General features: G+C 38.3%; 1 protein-coding gene across 2 annotated transcripts in view; it reads right to left on the reverse strand.

The window, feature by feature from the left end:
• The window catches only part of Papolg (poly(A) polymerase gamma), a 30,988-nt gene extending 17,368 nt beyond the window's left edge, over positions 1-13,620 (reverse strand). For both annotated transcript variants that reach the window (XM_048435375.3, XM_048435374.3), the window contains exons 1-8: positions 13,368-13,620; positions 9,967-10,128; positions 8,508-8,574; positions 5,785-5,866; positions 5,470-5,579; positions 4,183-4,236; positions 2,338-2,449; positions 202-291 (exon numbers count right to left, since the gene is read on the reverse strand). In XM_048435375.3, the coding sequence (XP_048291332.1) occupies positions 202-291; positions 2,338-2,449; positions 4,183-4,236; positions 5,470-5,579; positions 5,785-5,866; positions 8,508-8,574; positions 9,967-10,128; positions 13,368-13,384 (694 nt within the window). In that variant the 5' untranslated portion in view covers positions 13,385-13,620. The remainder of the gene's footprint in view (positions 1-201; positions 292-2,337; positions 2,450-4,182; positions 4,237-5,469; positions 5,580-5,784; positions 5,867-8,507; positions 8,575-9,966; positions 10,129-13,367) is intronic.
• Positions 13,621-14,375: the final 755 nt, after the last annotated feature.

Below are 14,375 nucleotides of genomic sequence, written 5' to 3' on the forward strand. Positions count from 1 at the left end.
TTATGAGTCACACACACACCTGCACATGGGAGGACAGAAAGTCACACATAGACCAGCACACCTGAAAAGCAGCTTTTCCAAGTTATTGGCCATCAACCCTCAATAGCATCAGTAAAGTCAGAGTCTTCATATGTGCTTCAATTACTGGCAACAGAAAATTAGAATTTTAGAACAGACACATAAAAGACTTGGGATACTTACGTTTTGCCCATAATTTGACTGCTCTTAGGGTGAGTCTAAAGGTTTCTTTATTTGGCACTAAGTGCAAAATTTCATCAGTAACTCTACACCCTGAAAAAGACAAAATATTGATTTTTCACTAAGGAACAAAACTTTGTCAATTCAAATTGTCTCCTAACCTTCAAACTCTCAAATGCTAAAAATATAAATAATAAGCCATGCTGCATTTAAAATTTTAAAACACATGTGAAAAGGTCCTTTACTTTTGAGAAATTTAAAGTACATGGGTAATGAAATCTAGTTCTGAAGTAGAGATGGGTCTGAGTTCCTTTTCAGTTTCTTCTCCATCTGACTTAATCACAATGCCTCCAATTGATAAAGCTGCTATTGTTTCAATACAATCCTTTCCACAGAGAAGTGTAATTTACTAGTACATTCAGGAAAACAAAATAAAGTGGACACAGTGGTGCTCACCTTTAATCCCAGCACTCAGGAGGCAGAGGCAGGCAGATCTCTAAGTTTCAGCCCAGCCTGGTCTACAGAATGAGTTCCAGGACAGCCAGGGATACCCAGAGAACATTGTCTTAAATATCAAAAACAAACAAAAAACCAAAAAATGTAAAGCAAGAAACTATAAATCAGTGGCTTTCAAACCTGAATAATCTGTGAGGTCAAATCTATCTTTATAAGAAAACTACATCTTTCATTGCCATTTTCACAGTATGTTAACTTTGCATTGATGAGGTATTGGCAATAATGGCTAAAACTACCTTAGATGTCTATCATGGCAATGGCAACCACGTATACAGGTATAAAATGTATCTTCACTACTATCACAGTTGAGAAAAACAACCAAAAGGAAAGAAGTGTGTCATCATTTTTGTTGCATTTTAAAGGAATATCCAGTTTCTTGAAATTGTAACTGGAAGATCAACAAGATTACATACTGGGTATTCAGTAGATAATATCTGAAAACTTAGGTAAGTTCCTTGCCTCAAGGAAAACAATGAAATTATTTATTATGGGTTAAGAGAATTTAAGCTTTCAAGTTATATAGTTATAAATGACTTATATCTGCTATTGTGAACCTGACAGCTTCTAATACTTTAAAGACTCTTATGACAGAATTGGTGCTAATATTAATTAATCAATACAATTTAAAATCCACTTCATGGTGAAATCTGTGCTAACATTTGGAAGGTAAAAATAACTTCGAGAACTAATATTTTCCAAATAGAGTACAATAGTTAAAAAAAACAACAAACAAAAACAAACAACAGGCAAAAGCAAAAAGGCATAAGACAGATCACTGGATATTAATGTGACAAGGTATTAAGGTAATCAGAAAACAAAATCTATTATAAATATAGGGCAGCATTAGGCTCCCTGAATACAGGTGACAATGGTGTGGCTTGGGCAGTATGTGGGGCCAGTGGCAGTGGGATCAGAATCTAATTCTAATGCGTGAACTGACTTTGTGGAGACCATTCCCTGTGGAAAGATACCTTGCTCAGCCTAGGCGCCAGGGTAAGTGGGGAATGGCTTAGTCCTGCCTCAGTGAGATGTTGGGACAGACTTAGCTGACTTCCCAGGGGAGGCCTTACCCTACCTAGGCAGTGAATGGTGGATGAGGTGGGAAGAATGGGAAGAGAGGAGGGAAGGGCAACGGGAATTGGTATGTAAGAAAAAAAAATTATAAAAAATGTACTACTAATTTATATTTTTTCTAGTGAATTATAAATATTTTAAACAACTGTTATTAATCATGATATGGTAAATACTGACATATAACCCAGATGAACAAATGTATTTTGGGGTTCTCAGTAAATGTTAAAGGTTTATGGGGCTCCTACAAACTAAAATAGTTAAGTTTATGAACCACAATTCTAAACTTAATCTTTCAACTACATGACACTTTTTAGGATGTTTAAATGTGATCATACTATTTTTAAAAAGAAAATTATGACTAAATCTTCTGGATTTGGGACACAGGAATGCAAGGTCTCTCACACACTAAGCTCGTGCTCTGAAACTGAGCTGTATTCCAACTCTTCTAGATCGTTTGAGCCTTAAAATAGTGCATTAATAATTCTGCAAAAAGGCTCTATTTACTTCATTGTTTTCCAGCAGGCATCTAATATTTCTTTAGAAACTTACCATTTAAGCTGCGGATACACCGTATATCAAGGCTTCTTAGGCGAGAGTCATCTCTTAGATCTAAATTATCTGATATGGTTTGTATTGCCAGTCTTGCAAAGACTAGATCAATCTTTGGAAAGACGTAAAAAAAGAAAGAAGATAAATATTACTTTTCATTCTCCTCAGCCCCAACTCAAAGCGTAAAAAGTTCCAATTGTTAATTTGAGACATTCTAATGAAACATCAAAAGGTCTAAGAAGGTGACTGAATGTGGGACAAGTACTCTAAGTCTTGAAATAAAGAGGAAGATCCAACACACGTTTACATTTATCCCCCTCTTGAAATTCAACTAAAGTATTAGGAAAATTTGCTTTGGTTTTGGTTTAGTTTGTTTTTATCTTATGGCATAAACTACTAGGAAAAACAAAACAAAAGAAACAGCAGCAAAAGGCACAGCAGCTGGAAAGCAGGTAGACAGAAGGCAACAGACCCAGTAGACCAAAGAAAACAGATTTAAACATTTTATTTGGGAAATAAGGACAGGTAGCTACAAATAAATATATAAATAAATTTAAAAGAACATTTAGAAAATATAAAAAGTATTTTTAGAAATCATTGCAAAGTTTGAAAGACAAGATAACACCAAAAGGCAGAATAAAAAATATGAAGATGTGGTTAGTAAGTGAGAAAGAAGAATTTTGTGTGTGCGCGCACTTTTATTTATAATTTATAGAAAGCTGTTCTGGAGACTCAACAAACAAATGTTAAGATTCCATAAAAAAAAGACACATGTATGCAAACAAAAGCAGGAAATTTAAAAGAACTCAATAAAAGTTCCAAGAACTGCGTTTCCATACTAGGACTACTGCATGCCAAGCACATCAATTAAAAACACACACCAAAGCATTTCATCATCATAAATTCTACAAGTATGCAGACAAAATAAAAACAACTAAACAAGATACAAAACTGGTCACACATACAAAGAAGAAAGACTAAAAATGGTATATTTTTCAACAGCACAGAAGATATAAAACAGTGAAGGCCTTAAAGTATGTAAAAAATCATTTCCTACCTAGAATGGCGCACTCAGCAAAATTATGAATTCAGTGATTTTTATGCATGCAAGATAAAAAGAAAACAAATTCTTTTTCAGAAATCCAATGGATGAGCTCCAGTAAAATGGTACCATGTATCTAGAAAGAAGAACATTCTAGAGTAGGAATAGAAACTTTCAGGAAGATGGTAGAGAGAACAAGATGCCAGCTGTGCCAACATGGGCACCAGGCGGCTGAGACGAGAACAGGTGAGAAGATTCAGTGGACATTTCTCAAGATGCTGACGACCAGAAAAGACTGGGCTTAAATCAGACATAAGTATAACAACCAAACTAACAGAACTAATCACTAACTCCTGAGGAGAAAATGTGCCAAAGCAAAGGAATGGTAATTCAGTACACTCAGTGCTGAGCTTTGAAAACTGTTTTAAGAAAATGTAAACAGAACACTGTTCCAAATGAAATTATAACAGAGAAATTATTCTAGATGACTATGGGATGTGGAAGGTTGTATACAAAAAAACGTAAGGGGAGAGATGGAGACTGGTTCACTGTCCATGGTGAGTGGCCAAGAGAAGTGGGAAAGGAGGTGAAAATACGACTATTTAATTCTTTAAACTATGTGCTGAGTGCCAGGACAGCTGGCACACACCTGTACTCTTAATTCCCAGGACATAGTGAGATTACTTCAAAACCCAAGCCTAAAACCAAATTCAAACAAAAATGTGCCAATGCTAAGTCTGATTTTAAAACAAAATTATAGGTTAAATATTTCAATTTTCAAATAAAAAATATTAAATACTTACTTCAATACCATCAAATTCAAATTTTATAACAGGCACAAAGGCATCTTCTACAGCCTATAAAAGAGAAAGACAAAAGTAACAAATGGGTTAGCCCTTTATCCTTCCTAACTGTCAATATAATATCCTATCTTTTTTTCTAATTTGTATTTTATTAAGTAAAAAAAGTAAAAAGCATTTTTGGTCTAATATGTAGGTTAAGGCCTTCTATTTTATAACGTGTGTAATTCAGGTCACAGGAATCATCTCTGCAGCTGCTATCTGATGTATCCTGTTGAGAATATCTGTCAGAAACTGGAAAACAGAACTGCTGTCATCTGGGCACTATTTGTGGGATCTAAATTGAAAATGACTATTACAAAAAGCGGTAAGTGTAAACTGCATGGTAAGTCACTCCAGTACTCAGGAGAGAGAAGCAGGGGGGCTCAAAAATTCAAGGTCACTGACCTTGACACAATGAGTTTGAGCAGGAGTTATATGAGAGTATTAAAAAAATTACAAAAAGCATTAGTGTTATTCAGAGCTCTAATATAATCTATCACACACACACACACACACACAAAATGCTAGGGGCTGGCTTAGTTCAGTACTTGACCTGAGAACACAGAGCCTGAGTTCAATCCACAGAGCCCAATATGGAGCACAATGGTGCACTGAGGAACCAGGAGGATCCCGAGAGCTCACTGACAGTAAGTTTATCCCAACTGGTGATTCTAGGCCAATGAAGCCTGTGTCTGACAGGAGGTAGACAATGTTTTTGAGGAGGACACTCAACGTTGTCCTATGGCCTCCAAAAGCAACACACCAAGTGTATGATCACCCCGCACACTTGCAAATACATACATACAAATTATACTGGTAGAACTGTGGCCAGTGTTTTATAGATTGCTAGTATGGAAAGGTTATTGCTAAATGAAGGCTAGATATACAGGGTCATTAATGGAATCTTACACAGACTATTCTCCACAATTTGATATATACCAACCATTTATCAAATGTTATAGCAAGTGGTTTGAGTCTACTATCACATTAATCCTCAAAAATATCTCATAAAAGTTATTACCAAATCTCTTATTTTGGAGATGAGAAACCCGAGGCTCAGACGGAGAGCTCAGAGCTACAGGTGTAGAGTCTAGATATAAAAGCAGTCTACAGAGCTATGGACTCCTGTTCCTCATTTCTGTGTATCTTAACAAGATATAATAACTTAAGAGGTATGTCAATAATCCTAAGCCCTTGCTTTTACAACTGTTTCTAACTTCAAAATATTAAATGTCAAAGGATACTTACTCTTAAGTTTCTAATGCCATCTTGATGTTTCAATTTTTCAAAAAAAGATTGAAAAAAATCTGATCTCTCCACGTGTCTTGGGGCTACACAGAGTGCATCAATATCAGCTCCTACAGAAATAAAGTGATTTCTTAAGAAGGATATCTAGTATTTTCATTAAAGTTTACATAAATACAGAACTAAGTATGGAAGATGAGCAATGTTTATTAACAGTAGTAAGATAATGGGAACTATGTTTCTTACTCACTAACTGTAAATAACTAAAACAGTTTACTAAAAATTATTATCACTAGAACATAAATAAAGAGCAGTTACCTTTGGTGTGTACTCCAAGCCTATAAGATCCAAATGTGAAAATTTTACCACCAACAGTAGCCACAACAGAAGGGGGTAGATTCTAAAAGAAAAGGCATTCAATCACTTAAATTACTTTCCACCTTAATGTTTACAATCTTTTACAAAACAACTGATATACTATACATTTCTCAATCTTGGTTAAAAGATTGTATAAAATTACTTTAAGGCTCCTTTAAACAACTCAACTATCAAAATTTTGGTCAAACTCATGTTCCCTTTTCGTTTCTGTTAAAAGTATGTTTAATTGTTTGACATTAGCATTTATTTCAACCTTCTTCAAGAATGAGGTCATTCTTGATGGGAGTCAATAAATTTATTAATGACTTACATTAATAAAAATAATAATTATGCCAGGACATTTAAAATTTTATTTTACTTTTCTATGTAAAAAAAAAAATGATCCTTGCTGGGTATGGTAGTGCACACCTTTAATCCCAGAACTGGAAGGCAGAGGCAGGAGGATCTCTGGGAGTTTACGGCCAGTCTGGTCTACAGTAGAGTTTAATGACAGTCAGGATGGCATAGACACTGCCTCAAAAAGAGAAATAGGACGATCCTTGCATGTTTATGAGAAAGTGATATGCTCAGTTACAGGATAAAATATCTTTATATGGCTACAGAACTTAACCAAAACTGTTTTATCTATGTTTTAGACTAGAGTATCTATCTCAACAATATTCAAATGATCTTCGAATTAGCTCAAATCCTCCAGTTATTTCCCAAGTTAGAATATACATAAAAAGTATGCTATTGATACAATGACTAGCTACTCTACCTACTGGATAGATGTTAAAATTAACTTTTTGTTTATCCATGACCAACATATCATCTCTAGAACCTAACTTATCCAACGACCTTAGCTAATGATATACAACTTTCCTTGAAGCACCAGAAATGAGTCAGACAGCCTTTTCCAACAAAAGTAAATAACAAAGATTAGATTAAATTTAATGACTAAAGTCTTCAGTCTTTAGAAGCTCATTGCCTTACTCTAAGTTAGAAGAAACAATCCTACAAATTTATCCAAAGTATAAGATAAGTGAGAATGCTAAGAGAAAATTTCTACCTCCATGTAGCTCATAGGGCAGAAAGAGACTTTATAAGCAGATACACTGAAACATTCACATGAAACTGGGCACTGCCAAGGGAAAGAGGTGAGAATACTATATGAACAAACAGAAACACTTACATTTCAAGACTTGGGGCTATTTGGTGAATGGGCAAATGGTTTACTCTAAGTAGTGTTCCTGGCAGCGTTGGGAAGCAGTGAGGATCTTAGGGAGGCTGGGCTGACTGGGAAGTGCGCCCTCAACAGGGATTAGGTAGGACGCCACTGACTGTTTCCTAGATAGAGCTGTAACACTTGCTCTGACATTCACTCCACTCCTGTTACCACCATCTGCTGCCCCCGCCTCCCGCCAACACCACTAGCTCAAAACTTTAGAGTTTTTTGAACTTGGATCTGAACCTCCAAACTGTAGGCTAGCTTAACCTTTTCTTCCGAAATATTCTATCTCAGGAACTAGGTATAGTGCTAAGAAGCTGACTAGAAAAACTTTTACCACCTAGTACAACCAGTAAAATACTCATGATAATGCATGCAACAATAAAGAAAACTCATAGCCAGGCAGTGGTGGTGCACACCTATAATCCCAGCACTCAGGACACAGAAGCAGGTGGATCTCTGTGAGTTCAAGGCCAGCCTGGCCTCCAGAGCAAGTTCCAGGACAGCCAAGGCTACACAGAGAAACCCTGTCTCTGGGGGGCAATCACGGGGGAGAAAGAAAAAAATTCACAATCCAACACTCTCTAAAAAGGCAGAAAGATGAGGTAAGTTACAGGAGAAGAATACTGCATAATTATAAACTAGGATTTGCAAATTCTGTCCTATGGGCCAAGCATCTGCAATGAAGAGAATTCCACACGAGAAACACAGAAACTAATAAACGGCACTCGTGAAGTCAGAGAAAACAGAGATAGTGGGGGCTATGAGGCACTGGAGAGCAGGAACCCAGTCTCATTCCAGCCCCATTAAGCAGGACTCAAACACAAGCTCAGTGTTGCCAGATGGGACACTCTGTTAAGTCTAAAGTCTGATTTTTAAAGTAAAATCCCCTCAAACTGAAAAGTCTAGCTTAGTACATGTGAGTCAAACTAGACATGTTTATAGATTGGCAGCAACACTTGGCTTTCTCTGGGGTAAAACCCTATTTATTTAGAAATTCAGTTGTCTAGGCCACTTTATTCTCAAATATATTAGAGAGCCTGGTTTTTGTTGTTGCTGCTGCTCAATGTGGAAACTGGTGGCTAACTTATTGTAAATCGAAATGGAGGGCTACAAAATTACAATATTCATTTAAAATGAAATACTTATATAAAGATTTTGATATAGTTGTAAGATATGAAAGTCAAAAACAAATGGATTAAACCTGTGTTTCATTTACTCACAACCTGGCACATACTTTTACTATTCTGCAAAAGGACAATCACAACAAAGAAAAAGAAAACTGCCCTTTGCAAACAAGGCAAACAACATCCTTCCAAAAGGTACAAAGGTAGACATCCATATATTGTATGGATGTAGAATCTAAAGCACTTCAGATACTTTGACTCTTACACACCATTGCTAGGATGAATGGCTACAGTATGAAAGAATAAATTCTATGCAGTTTTAATCTTACCTTACTTTCACTGATGTCAGAAATCCATTCTTTCACTAAATTGTTTAATTTACCAAGAACAACCAGCCTAAAATAAAAGATGAGAACTTTTAGATTTACACTTTAAGTCAAAAACAAAAACTAAATGATTTTAAAAAAACACACAGGTAAAAACTTTGCAATGATGCTATGTTAAGTCCATATTATATATGTGCTAATGCTATCACATCTGTTGATATACAGCACATCTGAGAGATCTAAGGGTGCCAGATATGCTAAATGTGCTGATAATACTTTGTGGTCTTTGAGTTGTCTTTAAAAATTAAAAAATCTAATTTAAATCACAAAGTTACCTTTAATGAGGTTACAGAGACAGACTTAACTGTCAGCTCTCTGCCTTACTACAGAATTACATCAATGCAGTGTGATACTAGAGACTATAGCATTCTCTCTCATTGATATTCATGGGATTTTGTTTAATTAAAAGAGGTTAACTATTGGCTAATTGTTATGAAATAGTACTTAACTAAAGTAGTTTGGTATTATTAAATTTAAAACCAATGGAACACATCCATATTTAAAAATAGTGTAGGCATCCTACAAATACATGGAACATTATCTCCTGATCCTTACAAACTTGCTTCCTTTTCAGTTTTCCCCCAAAACGGAACTTCATCCAGTAAAATGCAGGGAAAATCTTGGAATCATCTTTGGAAACTGTTTCTATTTGTCATTAAACAAGCCTGTCTTTAATACATCTAGATTATATCACTTATTTCTATTGCCATCCTCAGGTTTCAGATATTTCTAACCTGGGTTATTATAATGACCTTCTAACTAGTCTCTCTGCTTCTGCTCTTGTCCCCTGGCCCCTGACACCCTTTATAGACTATTCCCAACACAATGGTTGGAGTAACTGTTAAAACATGAGTCAGATCATGCCAATCTTCTACTCAAAATCCCAATAGGCTTCAATTTCCGAAAATTTTACAATGGCTTACAAAGTACCCTTGTCCTCTAAGCTCCTTCCTTTTGCATTCTTTGTCTTAATCTCTCCCATTTACTTGCTCTGCTTTAAACACCCAAGATCTTTTGCTATGTACTCCTTGAATATACCAACTACCCCTCACCTTGGGCTTTCTGCCAGAACACACCTCCTTCAAACACCCACATGGCTCCCTTCCTCAACTTTAACGTTCTCCTTAAGTGTCTCTTTCCATGAGGGCTTCTCTAAAGCTGTCTACCTTCAAATTTATTTTTCTCACCAGTACTTATCATGTATAACACTATAATTACTTATTTGACTAGTTGTTAGTCCCCTTTCTAATCCCTATTAAATATTTAAGTTCCAAGACAGCCAAGGTTTTTCCTTTTTTTGGCATTTTTATGCAATTAGGCAGGAATTATTAAACATTCAGTATGTATGAGTCAATGATTAAATAGTATACTGTAAAAATATTTTATAGTTTCAATGGCATACCTGTGGTTCAATTCTTCCTCATCTTCAAATACTCCAAATGGTTTCATGGCATCAATTAATTTCTGTGTATAAATATGATCAATTTCCTTAGGACATGCCAAACTAATAGGAGAGGTAATTCCATAATGCTTTTGTTGACGCTGGCTGTCCAGCATGGTGTTTCTGTTCAAGAAAAAAGAAACAGAAGGAAGAAAATTTAAGTATTGTTTCATACCAATACACTGAACCTTTTAATCTAGTAAGGTTATATGAGCCACATTAAAAGTTTGTTAACATTACCAAAGAAGCCACTTAACAAAAGGGAAAGGTGAGTATTTGGTCTTCATGAAGGGTTTTTCACACAGCCTCCAGCTTTCATGGTTGTCTTTTGAAGCCCATAGCAGTATATACTGGCATCAAGACAACTGTATCAACACCACTCAGTTCAAATGCAAAGAGCCCCAATGGGACCAGTGCCAGGGCTACCTCCATTATACCCCGCAGACTGAGTCAAGTACCATATAGATTACAGAGTCTTTGAAAAGCAGTCAAACACTTGAAAGACACTCTTAGTAAAAACAAAAAGAGTTCCAACAAGTAAAGGAGCAAAACATTCCATCATAAGGTCTTTAGGACACACTTTAAAAAGAAATCACAACTATGCTAGACTTTGGGAAATCTACATAAACAAAATCTTTTCCTTGAATCAGAACTTACAGTTCTATTACATTTAGATTGGAGCTCATACCATCTTCACACTGAATAATTGTTGAATTTTTTACACTAAATAGCAACATTTTAAAGGATACAAGTGACCCTTAACAGACCTTACTCAGTAGGAAATCACAACCTTGAATAAAGCACCACAGATTTCTGACTACATCTATGACTAAAAGATGTGCTAACCTGCTAACCACTTTTCTTCATACCCGCACAAAGAACTATTTAGAACAATAAGAATGTAATCTCAAAACAAATGGCGGTCTTTTAACTATAGTAAATTGGCCCTTTAAAAAATAACAGAGGAACACAAAGATTGAAAAATGGGAGTCATAGCAGCCCAGGCCTCTAATCCTTTCTTTTAGAAAGTTGAAGAATCTGAATTCAAAGCCTATGCTATATAATAACACCTTTTCACACACACACACAAAAGTGTAATCGGATACTAGAATTTCTTTTTTGAGACACAGTCACTACGCATCTCTGGCTGTCCTAAAATTCTGCAGACCAGGCTGTCCTCTAATTTAGAGATCCACCTGCCTCTGCTCCATGGGGCTGGTATTAGAGGTGTGAGCCACTATGCATGGCTCTAGGATTAACTTCTAATATTCTATAGGCCAGTAGGGCAATTGTGATTAATAATTGTATTACACATATTTACATAATGATCAGCAAATGTAATAGACATGCCAATTACTTTAAATTGATCATTATATAAATTATGTACAAATGTGTCAATTTAAAAATTTAAACACCACAAAAATAAAACAGCAGTTAATTCTTTTTTCACTAAAAGCTTAAAACATGGGCTTGGGGTTGGAGGCACAGCTCAATGACAGAGTGACATCTAGCATGTGTAGGGCCCGGAGTCCTATCTCTGCACCAGAAACAAAACAACAGTGACTTATTACTAGTTAGCCTACAACCTAAGATGTCTCTGTCAGCTGGAGATTTTATTAGGTGGGGGAGAAAGGATAAAATAGAAGATAAAGATAGTTGAGCCAGGTTTGGTGGCTGGTGCAGGGCCTAAACCCAGCAGCCCAGAGGTAGAAGCAGAAGCAAGTTTGGGCTGCCCGAAACCTCACCTCAACAATCAGCCTATATACCTTTGAAATGACTTAATGAAAACAAGGGGGGTGTCAAAACCAACTTCAATTTCTCCCCATTTCATCTTGCTGGAGAACAAACAAAACTTCAATTAATTATTTCAAGTTGTATTTCTCCATAAAGATTTGCTTTTTTCTACCTAAGAGATAAGGGTGTTTGGGTATGTTTGTGTATGATAAATACATGACAATGACAGATGTTCAATATCAATCCCAAGAACTCATGGGAGGTGGGTCTCAACCTCTTCCCACGTCTCCCTATCCCTTCCATGACTGCTTCAGCTCTGACAATATATCCTTGTTGCCTTCACTTGAATCTTCAAAAAGTTGGCTATCTAGGGTTCCAAATTCAAAATCTAGGGTTCTGAACCCTTTTTGTGGGAAAATAGGGAAATAAACCACACACCCCCCCATACCCTTCAACCTATCACTTTTACTTATAAGACCTTACAAAAAACTTTACTGCAGGTACACAAATAAGCAAATAGAATGTTCATCATTGACAAAGTCTGTTTTAAAAAAAAAATCCTTTTAAATAACCTAAAATCGTCACTAAAAGTACTGCTGCACTGGGGTGTGTTTATAAATGGAATACATTAGTTAATAAGAATTAATTGGAAATGAAAACAGTAACAGAGAAAGGTCAGAGAGAACATGTTCTAAAGAAGCAGGCTGCAGAGTACTGGGATGCCACCCATAAACAGTTTAAAACAATTACAATGGTCTACGGACACCAGAATATGTATTATTAACATTAAAAATGCAGCAACAATAACCACCAAATTCAGTACTCTGGGGCCTTGAAAGAGCGGCATGAATGGGATCAGAGAAGGGTTAGGCAAGTCCTGCTGATGTACTGGAATGCTCGACCTCTTTTAAAGAAAGATTAAAGAAGGAAGAACACACCCCACGTTGTTCTTTGGGAGAAGCGGGTGGTGGTTACACAGATGGTGTTTTTGTTTTTCTGTGCATTTTCCTGCATGTTTAGATTACCTCCGGATAAAGTGAAACGTAGGAAGCTCTAATACATTTCTGGCAAGTACAGAAACTGCTTCTGACTTCTCTAAGTGTGAGCGGGGGGTGGGTGGGGGGGTGGGATCCAGCCCGGGAGACAGTGTGGTTCTGAGGGAAGGGGGCTCAGCCCTTCTCAGGGAGCAACTCCAAACCTGGGGCTAGGCTAGGTCACTCCCTCCGGAAGACCTAGAGATAGCGGGTCCGGCAGGGAGGAGGGGGAGGCAGAGGGATGATCTTTGCGCCAATGCAGACAGGAGCAGGCGGGCTCAGACCGGGCTGGGGCAGGAGAGTGACCGACCGTTTGTCCTCCTCAGCCACACGCGCCTTTCCCCCTCATCCTGGTCTGGGGGCGTCCTCAGAGGCGGGCGGCAGGGGGCTGACGGCGACTCCCGAGTCCCCGCCGGGCGGCCGGCGGAGCCGCGGGTCCGGGAGGTGCCCTTGCGGGGCGGCGGGCAGCGGGCAGCGGGCAGCAGACGTCCCGGCCGGCTGCGCAGGGTGCGGGGCGCAGGGTCTGGGAGCCGCGGGGCTGCCCACCTCAGCGCACCTCTCTCCACCTCGCCCTCAACCGCCGCCCCCACTTACGCAGACATCTCTTTCATCGCTTCCTGCGTCTCTCTCCAGCGAGTGTCTTTCGCTCTGGGATCCTGTTCTTGCCCTCTCTTCCTTCCTCTGTCCACTTCCCTTTGCAGCTCGCTTGCAGCTCGCTTGCTCGCTCACTTCCCCACTCACTACGGCCGAGGCATTCAACCGAGTAGTGAAAACACCACAAAACCGGCTCTATTTATGACAATACAGCGCGGCCGCCGCCAATATGGCGCTGCTTCCCAGGCTGCCTCTCGCCCTCTGCGGCCCCGCCCCTGGAGCCGCGGGCCCGCCCTCGACCACGCCCCCAGCCGTGAGCTCCGGGCTCCCGCCCGCCAAGTGTGCGCTCTTGCACCGAACGCATCTGTCAGAGTGGTCCTTTCCTGGGGGGGACTGTCAACCCAGTCAAACCTCTAGGAAGGTTATTCGCCAATTTTTCCTTGTTTTTGCAATGAAAACATCTAGAAAAGACCACCGCTTTTCCTAACACATTTTCAACTCTTCCATGAGCCCACATCTTTAAGTCAGAGGCGTAATCGGTACCCGTTGTGAAGATCTCGTCGCCAGAGCGACACACCCAAGAATGTGAGACTGTAACATAGTCATTTCAGGTTAAAAGCTTATAAATAAAGTAGTCTGACTTGTTCCCTTCTTCCTCACAGTGCCACCTCCAAGCCCTGATTTATGATTTTGTGGCATTTAGCTGAGAGGCTGATCATAATTGCTACCAGTTAGTCAAGAGGTAAACCCAAGACCCACCCTTCCCTGCTCTCCCCCCCCCCCACAAAAATCTCACATTTTCAAATAGTTAAAATAATGTTATTTGTGATTATCAGGATAAAAATGAGGGAGAAAGTTATCTATTTTAAAATGAGAAGGAATGAAAGTAATTTCAAACTGTAAGTCTTTTTCCCCTGGAGTAGAGCTTGTTTGTTTGGAGAAAGTGACTTGGTCATAGGAAGGGAGGAATTATTTATTTGTTTATGAATTTATTTATTGAAGCCGGGC

Source organism: Myodes glareolus, chromosome 8, assembly GCF_982192425.1.
Source record: "Myodes glareolus chromosome 8, mMyoGla1.1, whole genome shotgun sequence".
In the NCBI taxonomy this organism is placed as follows: Eukaryota; Metazoa; Chordata; class Mammalia; order Rodentia; family Cricetidae; genus Myodes; species Myodes glareolus.